The 17,328-nt window shown below is 41.1% G+C and overlaps 2 protein-coding genes across 5 annotated transcripts in view; one reads left to right on the top strand and one right to left on the bottom strand.

Annotated features, from left to right (window-relative positions):
* Positions 1–13,524, top strand: part of dtx1 (deltex 1, E3 ubiquitin ligase) — a 58,914-nt gene extending 45,390 nt beyond the window's left edge. For all 3 annotated transcript variants that reach the window (XM_078250131.1, XM_078250130.1, XM_078250129.1), the window contains exons 6-10: positions 858–919; positions 1,132–1,290; positions 3,402–3,563; positions 7,020–7,109; positions 7,843–13,524. In XM_078250131.1, the coding sequence (XP_078106257.1) occupies positions 858–919; positions 1,132–1,290; positions 3,402–3,563; positions 7,020–7,109; positions 7,843–8,067 (698 nt within the window). In that variant the 3' untranslated portion in view covers positions 8,068–13,524. The remainder of the gene's footprint in view (positions 1–857; positions 920–1,131; positions 1,291–3,401; positions 3,564–7,019; positions 7,110–7,842) is intronic.
* Positions 13,525–14,496: 972 nt separating this feature from the next.
* The window catches only part of rasal1a (RAS protein activator like 1a (GAP1 like)), a 20,684-nt gene continuing 17,852 nt past the window's right edge, over positions 14,497–17,328 (bottom strand). For both annotated transcript variants that reach the window (XM_078250120.1, XM_078250121.1), the window contains 3 exons: positions 17,143–17,263; positions 16,377–16,453; positions 14,497–16,237 (listed from right to left, as the gene is read on the bottom strand). In XM_078250120.1, coding sequence (XP_078106246.1) covers positions 16,089–16,237; positions 16,377–16,453; positions 17,143–17,263 — 347 coding nt within the window. In that variant the 3' untranslated portion in view covers positions 14,497–16,088. The remainder of the gene's footprint in view (positions 16,238–16,376; positions 16,454–17,142; positions 17,264–17,328) is intronic.

The following is a 17,328-nucleotide window of genomic DNA, read 5'->3' as shown; positions in this document are numbered from 1 at the left end:
ATGTCTCTATATTTCCTTATAATTAGTTACAAATTACATAGTTCTTTCCAGGAAAATTCTTTAGAAATGATTAGGACCTTTTTTAAACATGTGTTACAGCAGCCAAATGTGCAACCTCGTGCAGGGAGATTAAGGCTTATCCTTCTCTGCTTTCCGTACAGAAAAAGGTCAGAGAGGCGTTTGATCCGGCTAATGAAGCCATCAAATAGTAATGGGGTAAAAAGCGTAATTGAGTCTCTTCTGTCTCTTTTGTTTTCCCTCCTCCCTCTCTTCACAGCTCTCTGTCTCCTCCGTCTTCCCCACCCTTTATACCTTTTTACTTTCTTTTTTTTTTTGCTCACTCTGTCGCTCTCCACTGCTCTCCCTCCCTCTGTTCGCTGGCTGTCCCTCAAATGAACAAACAAAGGCTTCGGGGGAAAAGAGGTTGCCTGTAAGCGTATTAGGGGTGTAAGCTGTGGGTGTGCTCTCAGCCATGCTAGCCTAGTTGCACACAGGGATTATCAGAGAGTGTGGGGATGGCTGGGTTGTTATATGCTAGTTCGAAGGTGACCTCTTCCACATCACAGACATGCATACTACATTCACATTCACTCATGCACACTCACACTCTTTATCAGAAAATAAAGCATGGCTGCAGGCACGCTCAGGCCAGAGCAACCGCTGAAACTGATGAACGTTTGTCATCCATCAAGAGCTAGCTGTTATTCTCTTGTGTTCCAATGACAGGCAAATGCCATCCAGTGGTCCATCTTGCCCTTTTTTCATATTTACTTGTGGTGTGTGGGTGTAAGTAAGTTGCAAGATTGGCTTTTCCCCAATGGCCATCTAACCTCTCTAATGCTTTGTACTATGACAAGGCAAAAACCCAGAGGATGTGGTGCGACGATACACAGAGAAGATTAAAGTGGCGCCAGATGAGGTATGAAAAAGACACGCGCATGCACACGCACACACACACACACACACACACACACACACACACACACACACACACACACACACACAGATGACTTCAAAGTTTTGTGCCCACCAAGATATGCACTCTGTGACCGTTTGATGTCCTAACCAAGTGTGAAATAAATACACAGTCATGTAGAATGGCAGCTGAAGTATTTTGGTTGGCCATTGCAGGACTGTACCATCTGCATGGAGAGGCTGGTCATGTCATCCGGCTATGAAGGCGTCCTGCAGCACAAAGGCATAAAGCCAGAGCTGGTGGGCAAACTTGGCAAGTGTGGGCACATGTACCATCTGCTGTGCCTGGTGGCCATGTACAACAATGGCAATAAGGTGGGCAAAAGCTTGTGAGCCAGACGCTGTTGTGATGTCACTGTCGGCTCAAATTATAAACTTGTTTTACCGGATTGCATGGCACTGGCAGATGATCAGGCTTTGATATGGTTGCACACAGATGAGGATCTTATATGGTCCTATCAGATCAGTCATATCAGACTTGACAGTACTTTGTGAAATCATTTTACATTCTGCTCACTTCAGTTCAGTTTACTTTTGAAATACAAAAGTACTGCTTGCTAATGCAGAAGAGGCCAATAGCCATCAGTGTAACATTAGCAATAGTTGTTCTAATGATATCAAATCAGTTTATCAATTACTATTACAAGGCCAGATCACACAAATGGCAATCATATTTTAGCCATGTTTTTGGTTTTATTTGTCCAGGTTTTTTAAATATCCGTCTTTGAGATTTCTGCTTCCGCCTTGTTGTTGTCAAAGCATTGAAAAACTAAATTTGAAAATGTCAACAGTACCTTTCCGGGAACAATATCCCTACTACTATGTATAACACCCTGTCAACAGCTTTCTTTGGGACTCTTGTTTCTGTTGTCCAGTCCAGGAGAAAGTAACCAGGACATTCACTCTGGAAAGACATTGCTGTTGATTTTTTTTAAAGCAGTATTAATTGATTGTTTTTGGCCACTCTGAAGCATCATTAACATATTATCACACTTATAGCATATAAGCTTATATGTACATATGAACTCCGGACAATGTCCCAGGAATCAGGTCCCGACATCGTCTGGAGTTTCCCTTTTACACATTAACAACTGAGTCTCTTGCCATTCTTAAATTTGTCTGACTATTTCGGCGTCGGCCCTTACTGACAGAAGTTCTCGAATCTCGTTGTCTCTCCAATGAGACATTTTTGTTGCCGTCATGTAATGTCTATAATTTCAGGTTTGCAGTGTATGTGTGAAAGGGGCTTATGTCTAACGTGGTAGCAATTAACCTATTCACACATCCAGCAGATACAGAGCAACATAAGCATTCATTTGGAGTTGTGTTTTTAGCAGCCCAATAAATCTCTTCTTTTAGCTCTGGTTTGGTCTCTCGCCCAAATATCAAATATCTGTCTCTTTAGCAGCTGCTAAATATTCCACTTGGCTCGCTAGCTAGTTGCTAGTCTCGCTTTGCCAGACCCTCCACCGAATCGCGCTGGAGGAGAGTCTGGGTACTCCACACAGCATTCAGGGATGGGAGGAAAATGTGCTCTGGTTTGTTGGCATTTCTTTTAACCAATCACAATCGTCTTGGCCGGTGCCACTGCAAAATAGACTCAGAAGGAACTTGTTTTGGTGGAACATGTGTACTTTTAGAAGTTGTTTTAGTCATGCAACAGAAAACTCAGATTGGACAGATAGTCTAGCTAGCTGTCTGGATTTACCCTGCAGAGATATGAGAAAAGGTTAACCATAGTCCTCATGAATCAATCCGAGTTTAAAATGCCAACACAAAGGAAGCCCAAGGCAACAGATATCCGGCCTAAACGAGTGAAATCCGGTGGATTTGCCGGTGGGAACGGAGCAATCCCGGAAGTGGAACGTCAAGGATATAGACTAGCTAGTTGCTAACTTTGCCATTAGCACAACACGTTTATTTTTAGTTTTTTGCTGAAAACAGCTGCCTGCCGCTGGAAATGATGTTGATGAGACCAGCGAGAGTGGATCAAAACATTACATTTGTAGTTTGTAAAACCACCACAACAACGAACTGAAAGGCCCCATAGTTCTGAGGGGAACCGCAAAGTTGGTTGATAATTCTCTGTGGGTTCATCCCCAGAAGCGAACCCTTTTACATTATGTATAATCCTTTTGATCATCGTTGATATAAAAATATTGATGAGGGCAGCTTTAAATACAAGTTTGCTTTAAGCACCATAACCTAAATTTCATTAATGTCCATTGTTTTGGAGTGGAGGCATAAATCTCAGAGACGGGTATCTCAAAACACAAAATAAAACCAAAACTATCAGTAAAGCTCGATACCACAAGAGGTGAAGTTAAAAATGTCATTTTAATTTGGGTGAACTGTCCCATTAAAGCAATCATTATATTGTTATTAATGTCATGTCATTATATTTCTTCTTCTTTTTTTCAAACCAGGATGGCAGTCTTCAGTGTCCAACATGCAAAACCATCTATGGGGAGAAAACAGGCACCCAGCCTCCTGGGAAGATGGAGTACCACGTCATCCCTCACTGCCTGCCCGGCTACCCAGACTCAAAAACCATCCGCATTGTCTACGACATTCCTGCCGGTATCCAGGTCAGAATTGTGTCACTTCACTAAATCCACCATGCTGCTTTTGTGCCCTGATCCACTGTGTTTCCTCTCTAAATCCGTGCCCTTTCTACAACTGCTGCTTATCCGCTTTAGTGTGACGGACGGTTATCAGTGCAGGAAGGTGAGCTGTTGTGGCTCTGTAAGCCTGAGGAAGCAGCATTCTTAGAGATCACACAGTGGTTCTGAATAGAGATAGGCTCTTCACTAGGGCTGCACAATGTATCGTTTTTTATTGACATCACGGTAGCAACTGGCGAAATAAACATATCGCGAAAAGCTGCGACATATCACAAAAGAAACTCAGATTTTCTTGTTTTAGTTGAAAGAAAATATCAGTAGAAAACTGCACTTTAAAGCTTTAGTGCGTAACTTTTTGATATTAAAGTGTAACTCTCGCCAAAATGCAACCTAGGGTCTTTTTGTGAGTGTACCCGAGTCAAACTTTCGTTTAAAAGCATATTTAGGACGGAATCGCCACTTTTAAGATTTACCGTATTTTCGTTTTTCGGTCAAATGGCCTTTTGAATGGGAGTGCTAGGGGCACTTTTATGCTAGCCTCAAAATAGCTATTTTTAAAATACTAAGAAGGCTCGACACAACATGAAACTTTGCTTGAAATATCGCCAGGGGCTCTACATCTTAACGAAAGCATTGACAACATTGTTTGTGTACCCAGAGTTTACTAAAAAAGAAAGCGAAAGAAAGCGAAAGAGTTTTGAGCAACTCATGTTAGCAGTTGTTGTTTACGCTATCCGCCATTTTCCCAGTCAAAAATAGGCGATCTCAGAATGCGAATGAACAGACTCCATAGGAGGAAATGTCATTCTTATATGAGGCTCCTTTTTCAACTGCAAGGTCAATATTGTGTTTCACTAATGAAAAAACAACGAATTATCCGTGCATTTATATAGAACTAAGCTTTTGGAGCTTTCCATCTTTACTCTCCTCCCTCGACTATTTTTGACTGGCTCGATAGACGGCGACCGGAAGAACAACAGCTACAGTGAGTTGCTCAAAACCTTTCTTTTTAGTAAACTCTGTGACAACAAAAAATGTTGTCAATGCTTTCGTTAGGGTGTAGAGACCCTGGTGATACTTGGAGCAAAGTTTCATGTTGTGTCGAGCCTTCTTAGTATTTTAAAAATAGCTATTTTGAGGCTAGCATAAAAGTGCCGCTAGCACTCCAGTTCAAAAGGCCATTTGACCGAAAAACGAAAATACGGTAAATCGTGGTAAAAGTGGCGATTCCGTCCTAAATATGCTTTTAAACGAAAGTTTGACTCCTGTACATTCACAAAAAGACCCTAGGTTGCATTTTGCGAGAGTTACGCTTTAATGAACGTCAGTTACATTCAAGCCATTGCTAAATTAGTTGATACAAAGCTCATTAAGACTATCAGCTCCACAAAACTCTCTCTGTATTTTTCAGTATGGCTATGTATGGCTATGTTCAGAAGATTGTGGTGTCCGGTGACTTTCCCCACGCAGAAACTCGAGTGAAGATAATTACCTCTTCTGAAGAGTCCATCATTTTTTTTTAATCCTCCGTGTCCTCCTTGGCTACTAGCAACTGCGAGGAGGAGGGGGGGGGTTGCGCGGTCACGGAAGGCTTGTATCATGTGGACGCCCGACAGTTTTCTTCTTCTTCTTCTTCTTCTTCTTCTTCTTCTACAGTAATTACTAAGAATTCCTCATGGGGAGAAACAACGCACTATGGCTTTATGGTCATTCTTTTTTAGTTTTTTTTTAATTATATACAATTCAGTATTCACTTTGTTTAATTAAAGAATGTTGGAAATGATTTCCTCTCATTTGTTTTAAATTAATCAAGCAATTTTGTATTATAGCAGAATACTGAAAGCAACAGAACGGACTACACTTCATATCTGTTTATTTATTGCAAGTAATATCCTTAACGCAATATTCAACAACATAATCGCATGTTTTCCTCATATCGTGCAGCCCTACACTTTACCACCATCTATTCATTTGCAGGCTTTTTTAGAGTACATCTAACATTTACAGTATATCTAATAAATAAATAAATAGATAGAAAAATTTAAATGAAACCGATCCAATGGAGGTCATATTTGCAGTGGAGGGGAGAGCATGTTTTTGCAGCCTGGGTTTGGCTTTGTGAGATGAAAAGGTTGCATATTTCATCCTGACTGCTGACAGGAGCTTTAATAGAGTCAATAAACTGACCTTTTTCCACCAGAGGAACAGGCTTAGTGTCCCAGGGGACAGAAAATACTGGGGGTGACCTGACCACTCAGGTCAGCACAGCAGCGCTATAGCCAGGGAACATTTCTGTAGGTCTCCTGCCTCTATTTCTCCTCTCGCTCTCTAAAAATCCTCATGTGCAGCTCTGTAATGGACTGTATGGAGCAAAATATCACCAAATTAATGAGAATCATCACAGGAATACGCAAAAGGCAATACATGCCACTCCACAATTTAATATCTTTCGGCTGCTTTGCACTCAGATTGGTGTGTTGGTGTGTCTCACGCCTTTACACACTGTAAGGCTGATTTATGCTTCTGTGTTAAATGGACGCCGTGGGTACGTAAGTACGTGGAGGTACCGACCTTACGCCATAGCCTGACGTGCACCTCTCTAAAAATGTAACTACACGTTGTGGCGACACACAGGCCACTTATAAAGGCTACGGCGAAAGCTCTGTGTGGAGCATCCGCAGAAGCATAAATCAGCCTTTAGTCATTATATCCACATGACTCTTTTACTTTTTCTAAAATCTCATTGTGTAAATATTTTGTGAAAAGCTCCAATTGTCAACCCTCGTTGTAACGAATATCGTGATGTCTGTTTTCTTTTTTGTCATGTTTAAATTCAGCATCCTCCGCTGCTTTGCACTCAGATTGGTTTGTCGCTATTGTTGGTGTGTCTCATTGAGCTACATGTACTTCCCATTTAAAGAGGGGAACAAATGTGACATTTTAATCTGCTCAATTATTGTGCCTAATAAAGGCCGCAAAACACAGGAAAAGGCTTGGAATAGCAATTACGTGTTTGCAACACAATTTAAACCTCAACTGACCATGCAACTGTAACTTCATATGATTCCTTCATTAATAAGTGTGAGGAGTGATGAGTTGACAAGCAGATTTCGGTGGTGACCTGTGCTACCTCTGACTCCCTTCAGACGCCCGCGTGGACGCATTAGGATTTAATCAAGCTTTTTCTCACATTGGAACCTTGAGAGCAACTTTCTGAAATATGATACTTAAAGAGATACTTGGATATTTACAGTAGCATATCTCTCAATGATTTTTTTTTTTTACAAAGGAGCATTGTAAGCAACGTGAACTTTAAAGCTCAAAGCTCGCCCTGTGGGTGCTGTTGACTACACAATTAAGTCGTAATTGGAAGGGAAGGGGTCGTAACGTTTGTTTTTGCTCTTGACATTTTTTCACCAGACCAATGAGCATCCCAACCCCGGGAAGAAGTTCAGTGCAAGAGGGTTCCCTCGACACTGCTACCTCCCTGACAACGAGAAAGGCAGGAAGGTAAGCTCTGACACCGGTCCAAGAAAAACAACAGCAGCAGCTCAACAAGCATTTAAAAGCATGCTGGATTCCAGTGCACCTTGATGCAGAGAGTTTCTTTCTTCAGTGGGGAAAGCTTTTTTGCTCTTACTGCGATCGGTGCTTGTATTTTTGTAAGATTTTGTTAAACTAAAACTTGTCAAGCAAAAACCCCGGACTGATGCTGTGTGCCGGTCTGTATGTGTGTTTAGAGCCATCACAATGTGGAATAGCTTGCCAACTATCATAGTGGAGGCACCCAGTAAGGCTGCTTAGTATGTTTTCTAAGTAAGACTACTTAGAAAAAACTTAAACTCTTAAACAATAACTATCGTAAACATTATTTAATCTAACTATGATGGGCTATTATTGTCGGATTGTGATGTTATTCTATTTGACACTAATTTACAAAACATGTACAGTGATATTTTTTTATTTGCACTATATGTCTTGTTTTAAATGGATGTAAAATTGTGTGTTTGATATGTTTATGTATATGTTGTGGGTGTTTTATGTGGACCCCAGGAAGAGTAGCTGCTACATTGTTAGCAGCTAATGGGGATCCAAATAAAAGAAGGAAGGAAGGACGTTACTTGTGTAACCCTGGTTCTCTGAGTAGCGAGTAGCTAAGTGGGCTAACAAACATAATAAAAAAAAAAAAAGTACTAACATTATTGTTACTTTCTTCCTTCCCCACCCTCTTTTGTCTCTCCAGGTCCTGAAGCTGCTGATCATGGCCTGGGACCGACGCCTCATCTTCACCATCGGCACGTCCAGCACCACGGGCGAGTCGGACACGGTGGTGTGGAACGAGATCCACCACAAGACAGAATTCGGCTCCAACCTGACCGGCCACGGCTACCCCGACCCTAACTACCTGGATAACGTCCTGACAGAGCTGTCGGCCCAGGGGGTCGGCGAGGACAACCTGAAGGAGTGATGGCCGGCTGAGCTGGCACACAGGAAAAACAACCCACCATGCCCCGCCGTCTCCCAGAGTACAGGACACTGCATGACGGGCCAACAAGCAGCCGATATCTCTTTACTCCCCACGAACGAAATCACCCTGCAGAAGTGGCGGCACAAGAGCAACGGAAGCAAAATAAATGACGTGGTTATGGTCAATATCTTGATTTGTATAACCTAAGATTCCCCCCCCCCCTCCCCTGTCTTTTGATCCAGCCTGTGAGCTTGTTGTGTTCATGCCAAATTTTCTCCGAGGGTTGTAGAATGTAAAGGTAAGATTTCTGTCCTGGTAAACGGTATTTCACCCTTTTTAGATTCAAGCTGAAGCTGTTACTCTGCACTTGATGAGGGGCCAAAACTATACATAGGCATATTTGTAAATGCTGAACTCCAGAATGCATGGCCCAGACTAACTCTGCATAATGAAGGTCGGGCGAATACCTGCAATCGGGTGAGGTGTCGTTATCAGTTGGTGCTTCATATTGTGTAGAGAAATTGAAGAGAATTTCAGCATTTTGAATGAATACAGATGAATTGATTATCTGCGTCCCCCTTTTTTCCTCTAATAATTAAATATTGTCCTGTAACAAGCGGTGAAACTTGGTTTTGTGATTTTAAAGGATTTTTTGGTGATGTGACTGTAAAGTTGCTCCAAACGTCTCTGACATTTTACACTTCGGATACCTCGGGTCAGTTGTTTTCTAAAATGGAAGTGTGTTCTGCAGTGCATGAAGTAGATTCCAGGAAGATAAAAAAGCTATGAAACTTTAGTGTTTGGTAATAAACGTATGTTGTATGGTTAAGCTTGTGGACTGTCTATGAGAGGAGATGTGAAATAGATGAAACAAGCATCTTACCAGTCAGTCTGATGCTTGTTACGAGGTGTTGGAACTTGACAGGCTGAGGTTGTGAAGCGGGATTTGCTACGCTCCAAGGTTAAACTCATTTGTTTTGTTGACACACTGATGACGCTGACCTTTGTGAATATAAAGCCTGCATTATTTGTCTCCCTGTTGGAGGCAAACCCAGGCATCGGCACGATCCATCATGCTGACCACATGAGGGCTGAGTGTGTGATTTAGTACTCTGAGGCAATAATATGCTGTCTTGAGGTCCTTGAGGAGAATAGCTGAACACACTTGGACACAAATGGATATTCTTCTTTCAAACACCAACAGTTCTCCCTTGGAGATCCATCTTGGGTTCCTGCTAGCCTGCGATCCACAAGTCTCTTGTGAGCTTGTTTGCTTCTGGGCAGAGCGTAGGGCTCCACTGCTAAAACATCTTATTCCCTGTGTGAGCTCACTCAAGAGTTGTTAAGGCCGATCCTGATGTATGGCCAATCCCCCACTTTCCTCCTCCTGCTCAGCAGGCAGCAGAGCACTTCATTCTACGAACCACGCAAATGTTGGTCTAGTATGTAGTTCGCTGGGAACTATTTTTTTCCTGCGCTCTCCTCTTCCCCCTCTGATTTTATGCCCTTGAGGTAAAGATTTTTTGAAAGTCCTTGGTGGAGATCTTGTGCTGTTTCTTTACTCTGAGATAAAAGATAACCCAGTGCTGCATAATTTTCCATAAATATATCTGATCAATTTTAATGAGCGGGGGTGTTGATGTAAGGTTTGTCGTGAGAGCACCCAGTTGTGAGCTTCATTTTGAAGTGAATCATAGTCTTCCATAGCACTTTGAGGCAACAGTTTTGTTTTAAGCAGTCGTTTTAATTTTTAGGAAAATGTCTTAAATTGCAACGAAATCTGTCTTTTTTTTGAAGTTGATGTTTATAAACCCGCTTGCGATGCTTTGAAGAATATATATGATATACATTTGCAGGTGTGATATACCTTTAAATTCAAGCTCAATTTGAGTCGATGGTGTAAGTTTAATTTATTTTTATACTCTTCTATATGAAAAAATATAAAATGACCGATATATACAGATACCTATTACACAGGCACATGTTAACATGAATACATAAAATCTGGCAAAGATGAATTTGTCAGTATGTCAGGGACTGTTGAAATATGTATGACATGTTATGGACGTCTTATATTACAAGTAGTCTTAGCGTATGCTGCTGTCGTTACCTTAATGTAGAATCTGTGTAGTTGATCCCCTGTGGGACTCCAATAAATACAGTAAATGTGTCTTTATTATCGGTGGGGGAGCTTTAGCAGCATGAAGATGTCCGTTCCCCCCGAATGGGCCATTTCTCTTTTTCTACTTGTCCAGAACATGGGAATGGATGCAGTCAGCAGTCTTTGTTCCGTTTGAAGGTGAAAATGGCGCGCCTGGGTTAAATAGAAGCTACAAATAGTTTGGTTACACTTTACTTGAAGGTATCTACATAAGAGTGACATGACACTGTCATGAACGTGTCATGAATATTATAAACAAGTCATAAACGTTTATGACATAACGCTTCTCTCATTAAGTGTCATTCAGTTTTTGTCATGACAAGTTAGGGTTAGGGTTAGAGTTACGGTTAGGGTTGATGTGTCATGACAGTGTCATGTGTTCATGACAGTGTCATGTCACTCTTATGTAGATACCTTCAAGTAAAGTGTTACCAATAGTTCTTAGTGTTTGTTTTAAGCTAACTGGAGCAACAGATTGGTGGGACTGACCTCCGTCAGTACAGTTGTCAATCGAAGTGCAGTGAATTACTACATTTAAAGGCCTTGAAAACCTATTGTCATCAATCATCTCCTAACTATGTCTTAAGGCTCATTTATGCTCAACGTTAGATACGTATACGGACCGAGCCTTCTGTCTGTACCACTGCATTTTGTCCATATTTGTGCATGTTTTCTGAACGCTTGCGCATATGGAAAAAAACGGAGGGATACAGAAATCATGGGACCAGTGTAGGCAGTAGTTCAAGTGAGACACGATCATAGGACACAACAAAGACATTTTAACAATGGCGAGTTAGGGGGAGGTAGGTGAGTTAGAAATTTTAAACTGATATACTTACTCAATAGACAATTTGGTTACTATAGAACAGCGGGGAGGAGATTGCATGGGAATTAAATGGAAGTTGGACGTAGCAGAGGAAAAGTGAAGGTCCATGCAACACCGATTTGTTTGAGCTCTCTCTGGTGGATGTATTGTTTAAAGGAACACACCTACTTATTGGGACTTTAGCTTATTCACCGTAACCCCCAGAGTTAGATAAGTCCATACATACCCTTCTCATCTCCGTGCGTGTTGTAACTCTGTCCGACGGCTCCACCAGTAGCTTAGCCTAGCACGGATCCTGAAGGTAATCAGTTCCAACTAGCCTACTGCTGCGAATAAGTGACAAAATAACACCAACATGTTCCTATTTACATGTTGTGATTTGTATAGTCACAGCGTGTACAAATAACAAGGTCACATGAGACACAGCCATCTTCTAACCGTATATAAACTGCGAACTATATTCTCAGAAAGGCGAAGCATTGCTACTCTCTGCTCGGGGCTTCTCCGGTGCTGCAAGCATATCACTCCGCCCAAGTAGCAGAAGTAGCACTGCTTTGCCTTTCTGAGAATATAGTTATGGTGAATAAGCTAGTCCCACTAAGTCGGCCTGTTCCTTTAACATCCATGGCAACGTAAAGGACGCATGGAAGTACGTGGACAGTGACGGTTACATTGTTTGAAATGAACGTATCTATTTTCGTTTAAAGAGAGCATGAATGAGCCTTTACACAAACACACAATACAATTTCTCTCATTCCAATGAGATTTTTGTATTTGTGTTCAGACACAAAGAAAAGCGTATTTTCACCTAGTATTATTTCCGCAAATTCAAACGTAGACGGTTTGTCCAGTCGGTGTTTGTTCACCTCAAGAACAGCGATGGTAACGTACCATTGTCTGAAGCTAGCGAAGTACGTTGCTAGCTAGCCACAGGAGTCAGCTGTAAGCTAGCTCATTGAGTGTTCAGCTAGGGATATTAGCTTTAAATGCTACTTATTTATTCACGAGTAGTTGGTGTTATGAAATAACACTTTTCATTTTAAAGCAAGTTTTCAGCTAGGTTTAAAGTGTTTTCATCTGTGTAATCTGTGGTAAACTTCAATTTACTGGCACAGGCACAGGTTAAAGCAAACCACTAAAAGTATTTGTGTGATGTTTGACCCAGGTGTTGAAAACAGTTTTTGTTTGGCCTGTTCCATCTCAAGTTTTCTCCTTAACAACCTTTTTGACTCCCTTTATAATACGGGACAGCAAGAGAGAATGCTTTCAACCTATCAGGGAATTTTTTTCCATGTTGAGTAAAGATTCGTCAACCAGAGAAATCCAAATGTTTGCCTTTTTGACTTTTTTCTTTCCATGTGTTGGCCTTGTAGTAGGAACGATTGCAGGCCCTTTAGACTTTTCAGGTGTGTACAGACTTATATGGGAATGATGAATAAAACATGGTTTGGTATTTGTCTGATAAAGAGAGAGAGAGAGAGAGAGAGAGAGAAAGATGGTGTTTATGCAATTTTAAAGATCTAATACATGACTTATGTGTAGCAAGAAGGCACATTTTGTTGTTTTAAATGACAACGGATGTTTTCTTTATGGGGTGCCTACCTCCAGGATTCAAAGAGTCTCGATCCGAAGATGTTCACATGCTATGTATTAGAAAACATATTTGTTGTCTTTTTTTCAATGATGATTGTCTCTAAAAAAAAAGAACTAATACATATAATTGCTGTATTACTCTTATTAAGATGCATTCCATACTATGTTCCATTTGATTAGAAGTTGGATAAGGGGTGAAATCACTTGTATCCCAACATATGGAATATTTACAGTTGCACCTGTACTGTGTGGATATACTGTGTGTTTGTATCTGTTTGTCTGTGCGAGTGGGTGTGAATGTGTGCAGAGTGCGTGTCTAGTAAACAAATTATACAGTAAGATACAGTAATGTTCTCCGAGAGGTGCATGTTAACCAAACTGTGAGCCAGTTAATTGACGATGCATAGCTTTTTGCGTATGAAAACATCCTAGCTTCTTTAGAGCTATCACCCAGGTCTTTTGGTGGTTTAGCACTGTTGTTTAATATCTTACTCCAGTTAGTTAGAAAGGGTTTTATTTCCTCTATTGGGTTTGATTTACACAGATGGGGACGAGGCAGCGTTTGGCTGCTCTCCTCACTCTTTCGACAACATGTAAAACATCAGAATGTTGCGCGTATGAAAGGCCCATTTTAATGGACATTTTCAAATCATGTGTGTGTGCTTTGAGTTCTCTTAAGCAGTGTCTACATATTGCTATTTAAAAAGGTTCACAAAGAGAAACTGAGATCAACTGAAAGGAAGATATAGAGAGACAGATTAAACTATAAAGGGCTTCTTAATCCATCGGTCTTTATTGAATTGTGATGACCTTGTTGCATGTTTGTGTGTTTATTGTGGAAAAATAAATGTGCCCTGGACAGGGGTAGTTTGTTTCACCTTTTGTCACATTGGCTCTCCCTCATTCATCAACCCCCCCCCCCCCCCCCCCCCCACACACACACACACACACACACACATACACACGGTGGTATGTTCTCCTTCATTTAGCACCACCGTTTCTTTCTCATCAGGCAGTTCTTTGCTCCCTACCTCTTTATATGGTTATAAATGAGCTTTGCTGGAGCTGTGGAGTGCAGCAGAAACAGTTCTCACTGGCAGTAAATTTGCTTTATGGTCATTTTCTGTCACAGGCTGCTGTATGTTGGTGCTGTGGTTGGCGCATACTAAAGCAGGCCGTAACCAAGGCCTCATCACACCCCTCCAGAGGTTAAAGAAGTATTTAGATCATCTACTCAAGAGTATTTCTACTCTTACAAGTTACAAAGTCCTGCATTGAAAACTTTATTCAAGTATAAAAGTATTAGAAAAAGAATATATGTAAAGTACCAAAGTCCTCATTATACAGAATGTCCCATTTCAGAATAATGTATGATATATTATTGGATTATAATCTATAATTTGATAGATGCCTCCTCCCGTATCACTCACCTCTCTGGCCTAATGAGAGAACCAGAAGGGAGACTCTGCGCTATCACTGCAGGTAGGTCAGCTCTCATTAGCATTTAAATAAGTCCGGGAGGAGGAACGGTTGCAAATATTGTTTGTGTGGCATAATTTAACTTTAGATTCCGACTCCTGTTGGATTGTGAAGTCTGTGGTTATGGTGGTTTGATTAAATGATTCATTTGAACAAAGGGGAAGCGTGGTAACCATGATACTGCGAGGCTGCTCTGGGATCTGTCAGACACGTAATGAAGCTCATGTAATGACATTTCCTGTGATACCATGAATGAATGAAAGTCATTGCCTGCACTGAGTCCGACCTGGACTAATAAGACACTTGCATGCAACCCAAGTTAACGCTTAATGCATTTATAATGACGTGTACCTTTTGTTTTCCTGGGTACAAATTTGACACAACACTTATTTGCTGAAATAATAGTTTACTGAATAATACAGTTGTGTTTAGTTCACAGTAACAATCCACTTGGAACAAGCCATCATTGTGTATTTGCAAAATAAAGTACAGACGGTAGTGTTTTTCTTTTCTTTTTTTCAGAATAAAAGCCCTCATTCAGGGAATATCAAGTCCACAAGCGACATCTGATGTTTACTCTAGCTTAGTCGAGAATGTAAAATATTGATTGTCATGTCTGGCATGTGTGCTATAGCATAACATCTAAAAGCAGAAGGAATGTTTCCTCCACACACATATATGCCTTCCTCTAAAAGAAAGACAGACGCTACAGTAGCTGTAACTATAATGTAATATGATGTTAACAGCTCCAGAGGGAGGGTGGCCTAGGAGATCACAGATCTGATCTCCATTACACTCGCTGACCTTCTCTGTTCTCTGTTTAAGGGAAAGACAGCAACACTACTCGCTCTACGGGAAATGGCTTTCCAACATCTCCATGTACAGTTTGTGTGTCACAGATATGTCAAAGAAATTGCTTGATTTGAGTGCTTCAAAATTCTTTTTTTCTTTTTTTTTAAATGTTTTTTTTTCTTTTTATTTTGAAGCACGTACATTTTTAAAAACAAATTTGGCATCTCAAACATATCCTGACATCTGTGAGCCAAATACAATGGCCCCAAAATCTCAAGAAAATGTAAACTTGTCTAATTGAAAAACCAACCCTAACATTGTTAGTTCTATTGCCTCAGTTACGTGTATGAACTTTATATTACCAGGTAAATCAAACATTACCCTTATGACTTCAGGAATGGCTACATCGAGTGTAAGGACATTTTAAATATGCAAATTACATCAGAACCAAACATTTAAGTTGACTGGCCGTAGCACCAAACAAAAGCACATTGTTTTGTATAAGGGACCAAAGCAACGATTAAAATAATATTCAGTTTTGCTCACTGTACAGGCAGCGTTATCCTGTGGCATGTGCAACAGCATTTCATAAACTAATGGTGGTATGACCTATAACATTAATGTCACTGCTACATGTGGAAAAATTGCCTCAATAAAATACAAAACGTTGATAAAAACACATGTACAGTACATTCAGGTACTGTAGATTACACTACAACAAGCTTTTTGCATAAAAATGTGTGACCCTGACTGAGGCCATGTAGAGTATCTCAAAATATAAAAGCTTATTTTTTTCACATTTCACAACAAGTGGTTGAATGCAGGCCATGCAAGAGATTGCTTGTTATCTACATAAAAAATATCAAGTCAGATCGTGCTTCAAAGTCCCTCGCCCCCCCCCCCTTCATCGCCAAGTATCATCATCTCTCCCCGGCGCTGTTGAAGTCGGTGGCACTTTAGAGAATACAAAAAGATTCAAAGTGGCAGAATTCCCTCTGCCCTTTACAGCGGGAAATGTACTAAAAAGCTGGAAGAGGTTGCACCCTGTGGCCACTTTGTCTCCCTCACAATCGAGAGAGTGACTTTCTGATGCTCGCTCGTGTTGGTACAGGATGCCGGGGCCCCCCCTTCTGTTCAGGCATTAATAGTGGATCCCAGTCTGTGTCGAGTCTAGAGATTCAGAATGACACTGGTGCCTTCCTCTATTTCTCGGCGCTGGAAAGTGGCGTGAGCCTGCTCCAGATCCTCTATCACCGCCAACAGCCGAGCAGCAACGCTCGGACCTGGCTTCGACAGCTGAACATTGCATTCTGCACCATCTGTGAGGCAGAAAGTGTACAATGCTATCAAACAAAAATAGATAATAATAATAATAATAACAACATGAGGCCATACACATTAGTGAGGATCCTTCCATGGCAGAAAATGTACAGTTTGGATGCATGACTGCTGCCTCACCTGGGTGAGCACCACAGTTGATCTTTTCGTTATTGCTGGATGTCTGATCAGCGTCTGGCATCTCCACATATTTTTTCCTGCAGTATCAGTCAGAAGAAATAATGATATGATCACTGACTATTCTGCAGGGTTTTTCCTGGCTCAGAATGGGCCTTTTATTGTTTTTGTATTTTTTATTTTTTTTTGGGGGGGGGCATGATCGGTCCGTGTACAGTAAAGGCGATGAGCCTGTGTTACCTTATTTGACAGAAATCTATGCATTTTCCTGTTATTTTTGACAATTTGATATACAAAAAAATGTATATTATGTTTGAGTAAATAAAACCCCAATTAACAAAAAGGGTTAGGTAATAATATTTATATTTAAATAAATCACCAGGAGAGTCCAGTACAGCCTGACTGAGATGAGATAAAACTGAGATCAGCGCTCATATTCAAGTTTACGTTCTGCTTGTTTAACAGTTGTTTTGGTGAATTGCTCTTAAACACATTTAGAGAGGATTTGAATTGCTGAATTTTTATTCTCAATTCTTGTCTTTTTGGTGCTGGTGATTTTCCTTTGGGGTTGGCTTAAAAACTCTTTTGGGGGGCGCCAAAACTTCCTCTATGCAGGAAAAACCCTGCCATAGAGTGACAGTTAAACATTTGACTGTATTGTCAAGCAGCAGCAGCAGCAGCAGCAGCAGAGCACTCCTGTGTTGCTACATTGACCTCTAGTGTACAGTTAATGAACTGCATCCAGGCTGAGGATGTTTTCCCCACCGACCTGAGTTTGTCTCTGCCCTGGAGGAGCTGCTTGTAAATGGTCTGCGTCTCTACGTCGGGATCCAGCGGGTCACTCCAGTCGCCCAGGGTCACAGCTGAGTGGGTTCTACTGCAGCCTGTAACTGAGAGCCAGCCTTTTATTCAACACCAGTGCTTCACATGTGGACCTCATAACATATCCTTCAAC

Source organism: Sander vitreus, chromosome 5, assembly GCF_031162955.1.
Source record: "Sander vitreus isolate 19-12246 chromosome 5, sanVit1, whole genome shotgun sequence".
NCBI classification, from domain to species: Eukaryota; Metazoa; Chordata; class Actinopteri; order Perciformes; family Percidae; genus Sander; species Sander vitreus.
The sequence above is the reverse complement of the archived record's forward strand: the minus strand, read 5'-3'. Positions and strand labels throughout refer to the sequence as shown.